The sequence below is a fragment of the Electrophorus electricus genome, chromosome 5 (genome assembly GCF_013358815.1).
Source record: "Electrophorus electricus isolate fEleEle1 chromosome 5, fEleEle1.pri, whole genome shotgun sequence".
Taxonomy (NCBI): Eukaryota; Metazoa; Chordata; class Actinopteri; order Gymnotiformes; family Gymnotidae; genus Electrophorus; species Electrophorus electricus.
The window spans coordinates 14,400,774-14,419,172 of record NC_049539.1 but is presented as its reverse complement, the minus strand read 5'-3'; the positions used below and the strand labels follow the sequence as shown (position 1 = coordinate 14,419,172).

Below are 18,399 nucleotides of genomic sequence, written 5' to 3'. Positions count from 1 at the left end.
ACATTTTTATCAATTTATTTTTAATTCAACCCCTCATAACAGGAATGACTCTGTGTGTGTGTGTGTGTGTGTACAAATGTACATTTTTCTAATTTTAGCTTCATTGGTTGGCTGTACATACTGTAAAAGACAAATCTTAATGTAGAGTATTTCAACTTCATAATTCAATGACACCCCTTTTAAAATAGTTTTTTTTTAAACCAAACTGCCACTTGTCGCATTCGAATCATACAGATGAGAAATTCTCAAATGTATTCATATTTTGATTTCTTTCCCTCCTTTAGATTAAATCTAAAGGATCTTCAGAAGAATTTGCTCCACTGAAGTTTACTGCTGTTTGCAAAATGACGTGCTCTTTTCTTTTTAAAATGTACCTTCAAAGATGTCAGTAAAATGATTCACTTTTTTGTCTCCAGTTTTTGTTGAAAGTGTGCCAGTCATTTTGTGTGATAGATGAAAACATATTAAAGGTTTAAGTTTTATAAAGAGTGGTAATGTGTGATTTACTATTTAATTAACTTGATTTCTGCATGAGCTAAAATATGATCTGGTCTAAACAAATGAAACCACAAAAAACTAAGACCACATCCCCTCCAATACACATCCCAGGACACGTCCCCCCGATATTGAGATATGCTCTATCCCACCCCCAATATACTGATGTAAAATATATATTTATTCCACTCCAGTACTCAACGTTGCTGCGAAACATTTGTTCGACTGGGAGCTACGGAAGAGCTGCATAGAGATTTGCTCAGATTTGATGATGGCGTCACTGCTGAACAACTACGAACACAACTGCAAAGCTTTGGACAGCAGTGGTCAACACTTAAACAATAAGTAGCAAACGCTTATACTGTGAAGGATGACAATGACAGTGAATCGTGCAGAAGATGGGTCAACTGTGTCAACTTGCAAGTCTTGCTGTTCCGGTTGAACCTCTTAACGGATGCTTACCAGGGCATTGGGCTTGCTTACAAGCTACTGCTAACGCTGCCTGTGTCGCAAGTGCAGTGTGAAAGATAACTGCGTTGAAGAGAAGCACAATGACGCAAACACATCTTGAGGCGTTCATGTTGATGTCGGTGGAGAAAAGTATCCTAGCCAACCTTGACACTAACAGTGTTGTTGATGCTGTGGCTGCTAAAAGCAGCGAACTGCCTAAACTACTAGTTTACTAGGGTACTGGCGCTTGGACATGACGTTGACATTTGACATGTACTCGAATGACGTGTAAGCCGTGTTACTAAATTTTTATTTTTCATTAAATTTTACTTCTAAGCATGTCTAATTTTAATTTGTGTCTAAACAACAGTGTACAGATTAAGTTTGGCAACAGTTTAGATAGAGTTCATATCATAGCAAGGATCGAGCCGCGGACTCGTCACAAATGTTAAGAAAATTACAATGAATAATGGGCCGAGGACCTCGTCACCTCGCTCGTTGAAGGATGCCCGGGCCTGTTTTGAGGCGCAGTCCGCCCGTGCTCCTGACTAGCTAACGTCTCTGCCCTGCAGGGCAATTTAACGTTAATGTCAATACATCATTTTGTGCTGGAACTGTAATTGTAGAAAAAAGATCCCAAAAATGTCAGTGATTGTATTAAGTGGAAACAATATTTTTGGTGAAAATGGGCCAATTTGCGAATGCTAAATCAATCAACAATCACTACTGACGTTAATGTTACCTGGAATTTACCTGGTAAATTAATTAACCGCTAGCCACACATTCATGTAGCGTCCAACAGAGGTCACGGACCTGTTCAGCTAACGTTAATGTTTTTATACTTAGTTCTTTAGTTAAAGGTATACTGAGAAAATGAAAATGAATACTAGTCAGATTGATATAATTATAAAAGAGACTCGTAGCTACTAGATTTCAGTCAGTCTTTCCTGACAAAACAATTACCAGTTGGATTTAAAAAAAAAAACCAAAAAAAAAAACCCAGCTTGTTTAACTTCCTAGTAGGATAGTAGGCATAGTAGGATGCATAAACACACACACACACACACACACACACACACACACACACAGAGAGACATACATACATAAATACATAACAACAGACGCCTATTAGCCTTCATATATGCATCAAGGTTCTTTCTTGTCCCTCAGTTAGTGATGATATCTCATTCCTGTCCATTCTGGTTCAAAGTAAAGACAGAGAGGGACAGAGTATAAGGATAGTGACAGGATAGGGAGAGCAGGTGATAAATGTTCTGCCACTCAGTCTGGCAGGGGGAACATATTCTGATAGAAAAGTGATGTCAATACATACCCTCTATACACTCAACAGTGCTCCAAGTTATCTACATAATACAGTAATGTTCAAAATAGACCTAGTTTTGGTATGATTACTGATTATTTATATTTTATTTTTAAAAATGTACATACAAGAAAACAGACAGTCCATATATGAGAGATTCCAGATCTTGTTCTGGCAGGAACTGGCACAATATAAGCACTGGTTATGTTGCAGTTTTTCACAGGGTATTGCTGCCTCACTCCATATCTGTGCATCTTTAAGAGTTCACTATTTCAAGGCCATATATTTTTAATGGCTGGGTTTCATTGATGTAAGTTGATCAACCGGTCCTGCAAGAATGCTGTAAGTTGCAATAATGATTAGGCTTCTTTAGTGATGTTTATGGGCTCAAATAAGAGGTTCAGTTGTTTTTTCTTATGATTCTGATATCTACATTTTTCTAATTTTTATTACTGCACTCGTTGACAGGTTTGTACTGAAAAAAATAAAAACCACAGAAATGATTGGTAATGAAGTCCACCTAAAAAAAATTGTAATAGTGTGGTGGTTGTGTGGTTGCTCCAATAAATGTTGTTTCTTGACAAATGGGTGTTAAATATCCTGCTGCTTTTATTACCAACACTTCCGGTTTAGATCTGGTTTAGTTTGCATACAGGTTCAGGTGAGCTGGGAGAGACCTGGAAGGTGGACCATCTGCATATTGTGTGTGAGTCTGGCTATTGTGTCTGAGTCTGTATCTGGGGTCCCCAAGGACTGTGTATGTCAGCGAGGTTGTGCATGAGAAAGGGACTTGCAAATAGTATGCAATTGCAAGATGCAATCTTCATTGGATGAACAGACAATCTTGGATTCAAATAACATGCAGAAAATAAGGTGTTGAGTAAACAACAGGTAGAGAAGACTTGAGAGACAAAAAAAAGGATCAGGCAAAGAAACATCTTGATAATAAGGTGTAGGGCTTTTCAGGGTATAATGTTGAATAATTCATCCTAATCCTAATGTGGTGCATTAACTAAATTGCTATTTGTCAAACATCCACTACTGGGCAAGTCTTGCACCACCAAAGAATAATAACTATACAAGCTGTTTCATATTACTGATCAGGGAAGTGTACATTTGCTCAAATCAAAAAGTATTTCAATAATATTGCCCTCAGACTGCATCTTTTGACTTTGGTTGCTTTTTACTTCACATTTCCATGTGCAAAAGATCCCACACAACTTTATGTGAAAGGTGGAGCTTTGTTCTGCTGAATCTATAAGAGTCAAGAAATCAATATTTGGTGGAATAACCCTGATTTTTAATTACAGCTTTCATGCGTCTTGGCATGCTTTCCACCAGTCTTTCACATTGCTGTTACACCACTCCTGGCACAGAAATTCCAGGCGCTGGGCTTTGTATGATGGCTTGTGACCATCCAGCTTCCTCTTGATCACATTCCAGAGGTTTTCAATGGGGTTCAGGTCTGGAGATTGGACTGGCCACGATAGGGTCTTGATCTGGTGGTCCCTCATCCACACTTTGATTGACCTGGGTGTGTGACATGGAGCATTGTCCTGTCAACAGAGTTGGGGAACATTGTCAGAGCAGAAGGAAGCAAGTTTTCTTCCAGCACAGTTTTGTAAGTGGCTTGATTCATGTGTCCTTCACAAAGACAAATCTGACAAATTCCAGCCTTGCTGAAACACCCCCAGATCATCACCAATCCTGCACCACATTTCACAGTGGGTGCGAGACACTCTGCCTTGTAGGCCTCTCCAGGTCTCTGTGTAACCATTACATGACCAGCTGTTGGACAAAGCTGAAAATTGCACTCATCAGAGATGACGACTTTACTCCAGTCCTCTACAGTCCAATCTTTATGGTCTTTCGTAAACTTCACTCTGGCTCTTCTTTGCTTCTCATTGATGAAGGACTTTTTTCTAGCTTTGCACAACTTCAGCCCTGCCTCCAGAAGCCTGTTTCAAACCGTCCTTGCTGTGCAATTCACCCCAGCTGCTGCATGCCATTCTTTTGTAGGTCACTTCATCTTACGGTTGTTAAGTGACATTCGAATGAGGTGGCAATCATCACGGTCGGTAGAGAGTCATTTTCGTCCTCTGCCAGTCTGTTGCTGTTGTTGTCCCATTTGTTTGCTGCTTGACCTTGTTCTTATGAACTGTAGTTTTCAAGATAGAAGCAACCTGACGCTAACTGTATCCCTCTGCAAGTAAAGCTACAATCGAACCCTTCTTTTCCTCATCAACCTTTCTTTTCAACTCTTTTGGCATAGACTGTAGCTGTATTTTGCCTACACTTACTTTTCAGGTAGTCCTAGCACTGTTCTTCCCATCCAGCTGGTTCTATAACAAGAGAATAGTGATTACAGCAGCAGTGGTTTTTAATAATAACAAAATAGGATTTTGTTATGGTGATCATCTATCTGGTTGGTATGACCTACCCTTATATTTTACTTATTTTACTTACTCTTGTGTTACAAATCTGTTACCCATAGATGTCGCTGTTGATTCATGTCATCAGAGGACAAACGTTTACAATTTTATCTTCAAACATAATAGGTATTTTTATCATCTTCAAACATTTTTTATGCATGTGACTTTGATTCAGTTCAAGTATTAAAGAAAAAGACCCCACACCAAATACTGCAAGTTATGTTTTATTTCCATGTATTATTTCCTTGTATTATCATGAAAGGATTTTGCTCTGATATGAAAAATGAAAATCTTATGATGCACACATATCAAAATGATAAACCTATTTTGCAATATAAACACCGAAAGCTTCTTTGCTTTCTCTCTCCATGTAAATTCTTTCCTGTTAGAAGAGGTAATGAATGAGCTGAGCTAACAGAGAGTAGCTTTGGCTCCACCCTTCAGCTTGAGGCTACACCCATGAAAAGGACATATATAAGTAGGAAGGTTCATACGAAGCAGAAGAGCACACATCTTCTGACGAGCGGCGCTTACATCACAAAGTGCATCCAACAAACCAGCCAGTAACGTATGCTTCTTTTTTTTAAAGAGGGAAAGAAACTGTAGTGATTTGGGTACGGTAAAGTGAGGGAAGGTACCTAAAGCAAAAGAAACTTAAGAATGGACCCCAAAGTTTCACCAAGTGCCCCTTCTGCTGGTGGAGAGGAGAAATCGGGCATGGATAATCAGCCTCCTCCGTACCAGAACAATTATGGTGCTGATTGCCTGCTACCTCAAGGGGTTTTCCCCAACCAATCTGGCTACCCTCCAGGGCAGCCTCACGAAGCTCCATATGGTCAGCCCTACCAGGTACCGTACCAGGGTATGTACGCCGGCCAGCCCATCGTGGTCGCACAGCCTACTATGTATGTGACGTCTGGACCACTTGCTCAGCCTTTGCCTGATTACTTGGGTTATTCCATCTTCACACTATTGTGCTGCTGCCTACCAATAGGTATTGCAGCACTCATCTACTCTATAAATGTAAGTATGAATTATGTATTTGTAATGATGCAAAGTGATATCAAGTGCACATTTTTATTGTTTTGAAAATGGTGATCTTAAGAAAAACAGTTAAAGTGATTTTGTGGCTTTTCTTTGAAAAGAAATGTAATGCTTATGTCAACTTACAAATAGCTCTAGACAATATTTATTTAAAACATCAATAATAGTGAATCTTTTTCTAATGTTTATATTCTGTAATACAATGGGTGATTTTTAGTTGTCTCGAGTGTTGACTACAGAGTATCAGAATTATTCATTAAATGTACAGTTCTGCAGAATAACTTTTGATGTGAACTGAGTTTAAAATCAAGGATATAAAATAATACGTTTTACCACTTACCCAGTATAATGAGAAACTATGCCAGATGTTACGCATAATAACAATTCCTAGTGTCTAGTAGTGTGAATGTGATATGCATTTATACAGAAAACTTGTATATAGAAAGGCAGTCAATGTTGAAATGTCTGTGAATGCTGTACATGAAGATATCCCACTGTTCAAGCAAGAGATGAGAAGGGTCTTTTCAGTTGTTTGGCCAGGGCTGCGAATGGCCTAAGGATGGAGGATGAATGTCTTAGGATGGAGGGTCAGTTTGTGTCACGCAGGATCAGTGTTTTGTGATGTCTATTGATCATGGTATCATGATCGATGCTTATGGTAGATAGCAGTCCATATCGGTTTTTTTTCTTCATGAAATAAGGGTTGTTATGAGAAAGGCAGCACAATACAGTATCATCTGCACTGTACACGGAGGTCCAGACTGTTACATTGGAGTGGCTGGCTATTCTGAGTAAAAATTGTTTGACAGAAGATCTGTACTGTGTGCCCTTTAAAGAGCTTTCCATACTTTTCTTAATTTAATGAGATTTCTCATCTTGACATCTGTTTAAATAACATTTTATTTAGGCACTCCTTAGCTGGACAAGACAAACCGGCTACAAAACTGTGTTCACATGACTTGGTGACGTTGGCTTAAAGAAGTGAATGCAAATTATTATTTGTTGACATAAAATTGTTAACAAGACAAGTTAAATCAAAGTCTAATCATGGGTCTTTCATGTATTTACATTCTCAACAAACAACATTCACTTAAAACAATTTAAATAAAGTTGCCTTCATCTAATAAAATGAGAACAGCTGAAATATTTAACGGCACCAAGGAAAGTCAGTGATTGATTCTAGTCAGAAAAAACTTTCCTTTTTGATATTCATCCATGCATATCCTCTCAGCCTATGTTTTCAGACCTTTGCCTCAGGTTTAATAGGGGATAACTTAATTACTACTATATTGATGCATTTGAAATTGCATTTTGAATCTTGAGTCACATGGCGATGACATGCATTTGAGTAAAAAGAATATACAATCGCCATTACATATGTCATGTTTGTGTGGCATGAATTTTCAATTTCTTCAGTGGTCATCATCCTTGCTGACAAAACTATATCACTGAAGCTTGGAGTCAGCACTGTTTTTGTATGGTTAACTAATGGTTGACCTTTGTAATGCAATATTGCACAAGGGACTATAAAAATATTAAAAAAAAACTCTTACTGTGCAGTGAGTAAACATTATCTAGCAATGAAAGATTTTCTGTTTGCTTTTAAATTTTGCCAAAGTAAGACGCCTTAAGCATATTTAAGGCGTCTAAGAAATGACAGCCTTTATTTTAGTTATGTGCATTTGGTAACTCAAAATCTTGCCTATGTAGACAACTCACTAGGTATTGAAACACTTCCTCCTTATATACTTATATGGTAACTCTGGGGTCTGTAACAAGAAGTGCTAGGTTCCAGTAATTTGACTTGGAATGTCCTACAGGCCTTTTTAGGCCATGCTCTTTTTTTTGTTTACTGTTCTGCGTCAGTGGTGCCATATTTGAGTTTTGTTGCTCCCATAAAACAAGTTTAACTACCTCCCTTTTTAAATTTTGCCTAAGTAAAGCAAATATTTTGACTGTACTTTTTTCTAGACATGTCTGTTCATGTACATGACATATCAATTCTATGAATAAATGGTTCTCAAAGGATTATGCTAAAATGTTACTTGAAAATAATATGCCAGTGGAAAAATATGATCTTTATTTCCTGTGTAAATTGAGTTTTGCAAGCTTAAAGATCCAGAATGCATTATCTGTGATTATACTTTAGTTATGAACCATTTTAAGTCATTTTAGGGGTTATGTAAACAGCTTTAGATCAGCCTTCCCAGACATAAGAACTGTGGCAGAATTTTTAAGGTTATGCACGCGATTGTTCAGCAAGAGAAGTGTCTTATGGAATAAGTCCATTACAGGGAAAGTACAGAGTAAGTTGGTTTCAAAATTTTTAACCCATATATAGCAAATCGATCTAAACTTATTAGTCAATGAAGCATTCATCTGTGCATCAGTAATTTTATTTAAACAGGATTTGTTTTCATTTATTTCTTATAAAATTAAATCAGTTAGCTTTATTAAATTAGGAAATGATAATCCTGTGCCCCTTTAATGGGAGTCATATGCATTCTGGGTGACAGACTGGGTTGGCAGGGACACACCCGTATCCTGACCACTCGATGCCACATCATCTTTTAGCGCTCCCTCCGCAGCTGTTGAGGGGCTAATATCACAGTCACAAGCTGCTAGGAAATCGCTAGAACATCTCAGCAGATTAGTTGAAATCAGTGTTCCTTTGTGGTATATGGTGACCCATAGCACAATGACTGAATATCACTTATCTGGGGAAATTCTCAGGAAAGTAATACTCTGGAAGTGTTTCTTCCTTGTTTTTTGTGTCAGTGTAATGTAATACCTGATTGTTACGATGACTGTTAGGGCCCACGAGAAAAAAACTGGATTTTCTGGCAAGGCTTGTGGCAAATGGAGAGTCCTGGAGCTGATGGAAAATGATGAGTGTGAGAAAATCTGACCTACTCACTTTTGATTCACAGAAAACATAACGAGCAAAGCTAACAAGAGGGTATTTGAGGGAAAACAAAGAATCTATTTAGGAAGTCTGTGCGTGTGTGTGTGTGTGGGGGGGGGTATGTGTATGTGTGGGTATTAAAAACAGATTACTATAACCAATACTATAACCAATTCAGGTTCAGTTTAATTTTCTTGCTACAGCCCACCATATGGTTCTTTCCTTTGATTACTTACAAATCCATTGTCTCAGCCGTGTTTGTTTATTTAGAAGGTCATCAAATTTCTGTGGGCATCAGATATCAGTAACAAGTAACAATGACTATACTTGCATAAACCCGCTCTATGCATTTGTGAGTGTGTGCGTGTGTGTTTGGTTGTGGTTGTGTTTGTGTGTGTTTGTGCCTAAATCTAAATATCCACAGGCCATGGAATATGGTCATGGTATATAGGTCATGAGACCTGTCTACCTGCAGTTTTTAGAAGTGTTTTTAACCAGTTTTCATGGATCAAAAATGGCCTGTCTTAACAATGAAGTTCTAGTGTTTCAAAAAAACCTCTGTGGCACTCTCCCGGAAATCCTTTTCATTATCATATGGTTTTTAAAATATATCCCTGTCTCATATCGCTGTCCTTTTGCCTTGTTCCTTGATTGTAACTATGACAAACTTTTCTTTGGCCATAAAATCTTTGTGAATTCACCTTTATGACTTTATGAATTGTAATGACTTTTGAGCCATATAGCATAACTAATTGCATGGTTTGGGAACGATAAATACAAAGACTAATCCTTGGCTAGTTATGAGACATGCCCAAGTGCCTAGTAAAGGATGAATTTTCCCATCCTCTATTCAGATTTGTGTAGTCATGATAGCTTGCACATTGCTGACAGTAACATTCAATAAAAGTACATTTCTGTTTGTCATTCCACATTAGCTATAAGGGATGATGAGGTCTTTGTTTGTTTTGTTCTATCCAATATGACAAAGGGAGTTCAATAACTGCCCATATACACTGCTAAAGGACTAATATAACATTGTCTGCATGTTGCAACTCTAAATATCAGTCGTATTAATAATATTACAACTTACATTTCCTGAAATTACTTGTGTGTTAGCTATAACTGATGTTTACTAGCTGTGCAATGATGACAAAGTTAGTAGTTTCAGTTCAATCACTGTATAACAGATAATGAAAGATGATAAAAGATGATAAACAGATAATGATAACAAATATTTATATTTGCCCTACGAGGATAACAGTCCCAGTTATCTTTGTTGTGGTTTAGCCCTGGTGAAGTATACAAAACCCCCAAAAAAGCCACATGTTTTGGTGGGCTCCTGGCTAGTGCACATTGTTTACCCATGGCTCAATTGGTGCCATGTGCAGCTGGCATTAGATGTCAGCAAAATACAAACGCTCAAGAAAAGGCTTCAGACAACCTTCAACCTTCTACTCAGCTGTTCTCTAATAATTAATAATTTGTGTCTCTTGAAGTACATTGTGCAGTACTCTTGCAATTGTAGTGATTTCTTAGACTGGGAGAACACACACAGAAATTGCTGTTAGTCAGTGTTGGTCTGGAGAATGCTATTATGTGAACAATCAGCTATAACTGCTTGCTGTTTAGATTAGGGACCCATTTTGTACATAGACCATGCAGAAGAAGGCTTTTGTAAAGAGCTCTTTGATGGCCTGAATGTATTTGATCAAGCTGAAATGTTTCAACTCTTGCAGATGGCCTTGCCGCATAAACAATATTCTAATACTCTTTAAAGTCTTTTATCAAATGGAGTATATCATTCTGGCACCAGCAGGAGTCACATGCAAACTTTCAGGAATGGTTTGTCTAAAAATGATGGTAACACTTTATAATACAGCCCACATTTTAGAGTGTAACTGCCTGTCATTTATTTTGTAATTTCCCAGAACATATGGTGTAAGGTCCTGAATCAGTAGAAGTAGTGCCATTTTCTCTGAAGCAACCGCTAAACCATATTGTGTGAAGGTTTTGGGTTTTTTGTTTTGTTTTGTTTTGGGTTTTCTTTCCTGATGGGCTCTTTGAGTCAGATAAAACTGACAGAGTGCATTGTGCAGCTCAGCAGAGCAGGTACTTTTCAGCAAATAGGAGAGGTAGCTATTAGGACAATTTAATTAGCTTTACAAGTTTATGTATCTTTTTACATATATATATATATATATGCATGTCGCATTTAATAAACTTATATCAATAAGAAAACTTATAATGCACTGTTTCAGGAATAAAAAAAACTAAACTTGCCAATGCCACATCCTCCACGTCATGTCAGACCCAAGTTGCTGCTAGCTCTGTTCTTTCCCCAGCACAAGCTGAAGCAGCTCAGAGCTTGAACACTTCCTCACCACCACAGGCAGTTTTGAAAGCTTTTCCAAAGCACACATATGGCCATACAGCCCAATTTATTCTTAAGTATGCATTTGAAGGCACACGCACATTTTTTTTTTTTATTTACTTACCTCATATTTTGATTTAAACCAGTATCATTAGCTCTGCTGTCATCATTTACCATCAGGGCCAGCTGCAATCCTTTTCTCTGATGTTCTGATGTGATGTAGCATTAGCCTCACTGCTAGCAGTAATATTTCACTAAATTATCTTAGCAGTTCTCATCTTGACGATCCAGCATTTTATTTTTATTTATAGTGTAACATTTTATTTGAGCCTATTTTTACCTTTTATTTAATTTAATATTATGACAATCCCCTGAGATTATAGGGACAGAATTTCAATTTTATTAACTACCAGCATATTTCACTGGGTAATTCTGGTTACTGTTTTTGAAGTAAGTCCACAGATCATTTTCATTCTGGGCATTTAGCTGACATTTTTATCCAAAAAGCTTACATTAATGACTGAACATAACTTGAGCAACTTAAGTTTAAGGGTCTTGCTCAGGGGCCTGACAGTAGTAACCTGGTGTTGGTAGGACTTGAACTGCAAACTTTACAATTACTAATTGAGTTTCTTAACCACTGAGCTACCATGCTGTAGGTCTAGCATTACCCATGACAGAGGCATGATGCCCCAAACCCTCCACTGAGTTACCAAAAAAGAAAAGAGCCCATGATTCTATGAAAATATTGCATCTGTACATGAAGAATTTCTTATATATTCATATAAATTTGACTGTAAGCATGAAGGATGTTACAGTAAATCTGCAGCATTGTGGTCCACAAAGAGGAGTAAAAAAACAGTATGTTTGATGGTCGGCACCTCTGGCTTTTCTTTCAGACACGAGATGCCAACATGAGCGGGAACAGACCTCAGGCAGAGAAGAGCTCCCACTTGGCACGCATCTTGAACCACACGGCTCTAGGCCTCGGAATTGTGGCTATTGTTGTTTCTATTGTGATTGTTGTCATCACAACCATTTCTGCTTCCTAAACTACTTTGCACAATCACTGCCCACTTAAATAAGCTGGCTCTAGCCAGAGATCAGGGCAAAATTCAAAAAACATAAAGACTGTAATAATGTAAGAGTGTATATGTAATAATCTGCCTTTTAAAATCATCACTAACATTCTATAAATTATTTACTTTTGCTGAGGATTGAAAGATTTACCTATTAGCAATGTGAATAATACATAGAACAATTATATAAAACTGTCCGATGTCTGAAATGTACCAAAAAAAATAAAAAATAAGTGCATTAAAATGCATTACCAACATATAATGACTTACTGTTTTCAAAATTGAAATAAATATCCTTACTGGGAGCCAATTACAATTATTTTTGTTCTAGAACAAAAGAAACAAAAGATGTTTTTTCTTTTTCTTTCATCTACCACACTATGCAAATATCTTGGCAGCAAGATTTGACTATATTAAACTATATTATGCTTTGCCTGGTTGGGAGGGGAGTGGGGGGTGGGGTCATTCCAGTTCTAGAGGACTATCAGGTGTTCAGGTGGGTAAGTAAATAGAGGTCTACAAAACATCTCAGTCTGACTGGGGGTCCCTGAGAGCAGGTTTGAAAACTGGCTTAGTACAGACTTTAATCTGTATTTTTTAATTATTGCTTTTGTTTTTGGAAAAGTACAAAAAAATGGAAAAACAGTATAGTACTTATGTAATATAAAAAGATGTTAAAATAACAACAAAAAAGTGAAAAGAAAAGTCAGAAGTCTTTGTTATTTGAATAATAGAATTAATAAAGTGACTGATTTATCTAGCCTTATGTTTATTTTCTGTAGTGGCCTTTAAGATGGCCACTACAGAAAAGAAACAGACCCCAGAGGAGTCCTCAAGGTCCAGGTCTTACAGATTTTCAATCCTCTATGTATGATGACAAAGTGACCAATTAAATTAATAATTTTATCAATTACAAAGGACCAGATTTGGATTTGAGGTCCATATTTGAACATGCATGCCCTAGAGGTTGGTGAAATTATATCAATGATTAGGCAGTTATCTTGCAGCACATCAACTAAAAAAATGGAAGTGAATAGTCAAGTGGCTGAAGTATTCAATGACAAATTAGCCAAGTTATGAAATGCTCCTATCACGTCCATAGACTCACATATCAGTATACCTATGAGACATAAAAGCTCCATCAGATCTGCAAGTGATGTCAATCTATACAGCATTGGACAGGTGAAGAAGGAACTATCTAATCCTAACACACAAGAGGCCTGTTGTCCAGATGGCATACCTCTATGGTTACTGGAAAAGATTGTTCAGAAGATCTTGTTCCTGTCATCTCTCCAGTAGAATATGTTTTACTGGACTGGTATTTGTTCCTACAGTTTTGGAAATCAGCAAATGTTTTCCCTATACCTGTGAGCTTTCATTCTCATTCTGTAAGAAAAATGATTGGAGACTCATTTAACTAATCTCCTGTTTGAAAAAAGTTTTAGAAAAGTGTTAAATAAGATCACACCTACAGTGTTGAATTACTGCCTTCCCAGAGGTAATAGAGTTAATGTAAGCTGATATGATGGTGAGACTGAGCGGTCAGAGAATCTCTAGTTGCTTTTGCTTTGAAGACTAAATGGATCAGTTTACATCATTGAAACTGAATTGGGGTGGGAATGTGTTGCTTGTCTCCATTTAAATTGACTGACAGATTACTTCCATTCCTTAGGGAACTGAAGGAACCTTGGGGAACATTTGGAGGACCCACTATCCTAGGAACAATGTGTAAGGTTTCCCCCAAGGTCTATACAGGTGTCTTGAATGTATTAGTGCGATTCACAACACTGACCAATCTGCCAGGACTATGAAGAAGTGAATCATAGTCAATGCTACTGTCCTTGGTCTTGGTGCCAGGCTAATATAAGTTTTCTGCCGCCTCGGTTTCCAGGACAATTGGAGAAAGCTACCTAAATCATGACCGCCCGGAGATTGGTGTTTGTGAGGTTGAAGTGTCAGTGAAAGGTAAGTGTGTAAGTGAATATGCATTATAGAGACCATGTCCCAATTTTCAGTCAGTAGCTGTTGGAGCTTCTGTGTTGACTATTGGAAGCATAATACCCTAACCCATAAAGATGCTGCCCTTTTTCACGCATCAAAGAGACCCTTACTTCCTTTAAAAGTCCAAGTAGTACTCAACAGTTGATTTAACTAGTGCATATTGGCAAGTAAAGGGGATCCATGCAGTCAGAAGAAGATGGTATCTACTCTATCAATGGGCTGTACCCACTTCAAACACATGCCTTTTGGTCTGCCCGATGCCCCAGTAATCTTCCAGTGATTGATGGAGAGGTGTCTAAGAGAATAGTGTCATTATAGTTTTTACATTTTCATTGGTGTCTATTTTTATATTTTTGTTTATTTTAGATTGGATTTAGTTCATTTTAAGAGTATGGTAATGGATTTTTTTAAATGTAGATTAATGTATTATTCTAGCTGTGTTGACGAGATATCTGACTAGGTCAAAAATAAATTCTAAATGTATGATATATAAAATTAAAATAATTTACAGTTTCCTTCCAACAAGTTTAGCCATTTTAGCATGGCTAAATTAGTACAAGAATCTATTTACATTTTGCTGTGTTATGACCGGAATAGAGGGCATGCACGTGATGTCACTGGGAATGAGAGTAACTGCAGTTACACCCACTGAGTGGCATAAAGACTGAATGCCATCATTAGCAAAAAGAAGGTTAACCACAAGAAAGTAACACAAACACTTCCAGGTTATTGAGTTTTGTTTATTTTAAGGTGTGTAAAATTGCAAAAATAAAGTATTTACACTAATGGGAAAAGGATTTAAAAATACACAAGTTTATGACTCCTACTGACTTCCTCAATCAGTCCTAGCAGGCATCAGCAAAGAAATAATGTTACAAACCTATAGGTTATGGAACCTCGTAGACATCCATCATACATTCAACTTCTCTTGTTACAACCCTGGGTAGGTTGGGGTTGTATGTGCTTTGTGTTTTGTGTTTGTGTTACATACTTTGCGATTCCTCCCACCTAGATAACTCCTCAGGCCTGTTCGTGTGCACTGTCAGGTGCAGAATATTCCTCATTATTCGTCGTTACCTGCTGTTCCTTTCCCCAATTGGTTACCTCACCCTGGTACATAAAGGCCTACTTGGACACCTGGACAAGAGAAGCCTGACTTCTCCCTCTTTGTGGCTGGGTTTCTGGTTTTGTGACTCGTTTTGTGATTTCTGTGTTCTGTAGCTGTTTCTAGTTTTATGATAGGTGTTTGTAAGGGTGTTTGGACATCTGTTTCATTAGAACATTTTTTGACATGTTCTTTGTCCCTTATTGCATCAGACTCTTATAAATATTTTGTACATAACTGTGATATAGAATCATTGTATAGGTGTAAAGTATTTGGAAAGTATGAAGTTTGGCACCATTTTGTTTGTTTCCTCCTTTTCTCTTGTTTGGTTGTGTAACAATGGGAGGTGAGGCAAGATGCAGAGAGAAGCCGTGGATCAATGACACAGATGTTTATTGACACCACAATGAACTAAATGTAAAGCATGAAGAACAACACTAAGCTAATAAACTAGAACATAACAAATGGTAAGACACAGTATAGTAGCACAAGCACAACAGTATACAGCGAAGCATGTGAAATATGGGGTCAAACACCAATGCAACTGATAACTAAACAAGACCTTAAATACACTCACTAACAAGGACTACAACAAAGAACAGGTGTAACACATGACCAATCAATAAGGGAGGGGTGTGGCAACATAGACACACACACACACACACACACACACACACACACATGGGGAGGAGTCAAGGAAGAGTGGGTGCCATGCCATGACAGTTTGTCTAGGGAATTAGGGAAAACCTATTTCCTGTCTGTTTTATTTTGGATAGGAAAGATATATTATTTTGCTTTTAGTTGTGGTTTAGTATTGTTTTGGCCTGGTGAGCTCCTGTAGTGAACTCCCTCTACGTTATTAATAATAATAATAATAATAATAATAATAATAATATTAATAAACCTCATCCTGGGTGTGGAAAATGATATACAGAATATAATGAGGGGGTTGCTTTGTCTTCATGGCTTCCAATCAGTAAGACTTGACACACCATAACAGTAGCATTTGTGTACAGTCGTGGCCAAAGGTTTTGAGACTAGCACAAATTCTGGTTTTCACAAAATTTGCTGCTTTCTGTTTATATGGTGGCAATTTGCAGTAACTCTGGATTGTGAAGAGTAATCAGATGAATTGCAATTAATTGCAAAAGTCATTCCTTTGCATGAAAATTAACTCAATCACAAAAACCTCATTTCCACTGCATTTCACTCCTGCCACAAAATGGCCTGCTAACATCAAGTCTGTGATCTTTTCGTTAGCTCAAGAGAAAGTGTTAATGAGGACAAGACACCTGATATCACTCTGTCATGCTGATTAGAAGGGCAGCTTTAAATAGGTGGTGGTGCTTGAAGTTATCTTCTGTTAACCATGGTTACCTCCAAGAAAACATGCAGTCATCATTGCATTGCATCAAAAGAGCTTCACAGCCAAGGGCATTACTCCATATAAGATGGCATCTAATGCAACCATTTATCAAGCAAGTGCTAGGACCATGTCAAGAAGGGCAGCAAAGAAGCCACTTCTCTCCAAGAAAAACATCAAGGACAGATTAACATTCTGCAGGTAGGTATTAGACTGTAGAGGGCTGGGGTAAAGTTATTTTCTCTGATGAAGCCCGTCATGTTTGGGACATCTGGACAAATGACTTTCAGGAGAAGAAAAGGTGAGTGCTACCATGAGTCCTGTGTAATGCCACCAGTGAAGTATCCTGAGACCATATGTGTGTGGGGTTGCTTCTTATCCAAGGGAGTGGGTTTGCTCGAAATGTTGCCCAAGAACACTGCCATGAATAAGGAATGATATCAAAACATCCTCCATAGCAATTTCTCCCAATGATCCAGGAGCAACTTGGTGATGAACAGTCCCTTTTACAGCATAATGGAGCACCATGTCACAAGGCAAAATTGATGACCAAGTGGCTTGGTGAACAAAACATTGAAATTTTGGGTCCATGGCCAAGAAACTCCCCAGAGCTCAATCCCATTGTGAACCTGTGGTCAATCCTCAAGAAGAGGGTGGACAAACACAGAAACTGTGATCAATGAGCTGCCATCAGTCAAGATTTTTGCAATTCACCTAGGCATGCTGGAGATCAGTTTCTGGGCAAAAATCTTGAAGGGTCAACACTGCAAATATTAAGTCTTTGCTTAAACTGGATGTATTTGTCAAAAAAATTTATTTTTTTTTTAATTATGAAATGCTTATAATTGTACTTCACTATACCATATAAACAACAAAAGGATCCAAAAAAAAAAACTGAGGCAGTAAACTTTCTGAAAACAATTTCAGTCTCAAAACCTTTGGCCATGCCTGTATACTATACAGGCTCTTCAGGGATCAAATGCAGTATATCTAGTTTATTTCCTGGAAAGTCCACATTTCCTAATTGTACCAGTGTTGGACAATAATAATTCAGCTGCCAAAGACTGAAAAATACACTGATGCCTCCTTCTGGCAGCTAGTAGAATCCAACCTTTTGTTTTAAGTCTCTATGCAAAATTCTCTCTTTATCTCTTGTGATGGAAATTATTATTTGATCATGTATTATCATGTGATTCATATATAATCATGTTAATCCTTTCTCTATGTAATCCTATATGAATAGTTTAGTCTGCACATTCTGTCTTTGTATATTGTGTGAACAAAACGACTGCTGAAGCAGCTGCTTCGTGATCTTGCATGTGTCATGCGACTAATGCTGATAAAGAGGAACTAGCAAACTGTGTCTGTCCTGGTATGTGCAAAAGTGTTTAGCACGATAAGGTGCAGGAAACGGGTAAATAGGATGACCGAGCACCCCTCCCTGGGGGATGTGAAGTTTAGATATAAGGAACAGAATCAGTCTACCCCTTTAGAGCTTTCGCTTTAGAGCATTAGCTCTCACACAGCTGTCTTTTTGTATGTCTTATTTTCTTTATTAAAATATTATTTTAATCACGTCTGACTTGCTGTTTATTCAACATTCCACCACACTCTCTAAACTCTCCCTTTCATAGTTTGAGTGATTTCACGAATTGTTCAGATAAAAGGAATTTCCTGTGTAAAAGGCCTTAGCTTGTGTTTGCATTTGGTGTGGATAATATTCCTGGCCAGTGCCCAGCCAGGACCCCATTCGTGGCTCCTTTGCACTTATCTCCTTTACTACACAATCACCAGTATATTAATTCCCTTTTTCTATCTATTAATTGCTTTATT

General features: G+C 37.7%; 1 protein-coding gene across 1 annotated transcript; it reads left to right on the top strand.

Annotated features, from left to right (window-relative positions):
• Nucleotides 1-5,210: 5,210 nt before the first annotated feature.
• On the top strand, nt 5,211-12,394 carry LOC113569017 (interferon-induced transmembrane protein 3-like). The gene is made up of 2 exons (XM_026997145.2): nt 5,211-5,721; nt 11,918-12,394. Exons 1-2 carry the CDS (start codon nt 5,359-5,361, stop codon nt 12,068-12,070), a joined length of 516 nt encoding a protein of 171 aa, XP_026852946.2. The 5' UTR covers nt 5,211-5,358; the 3' UTR covers nt 12,071-12,394.
• The last annotated feature ends 6,005 nt before the right edge of the window (nt 12,395-18,399 follow it).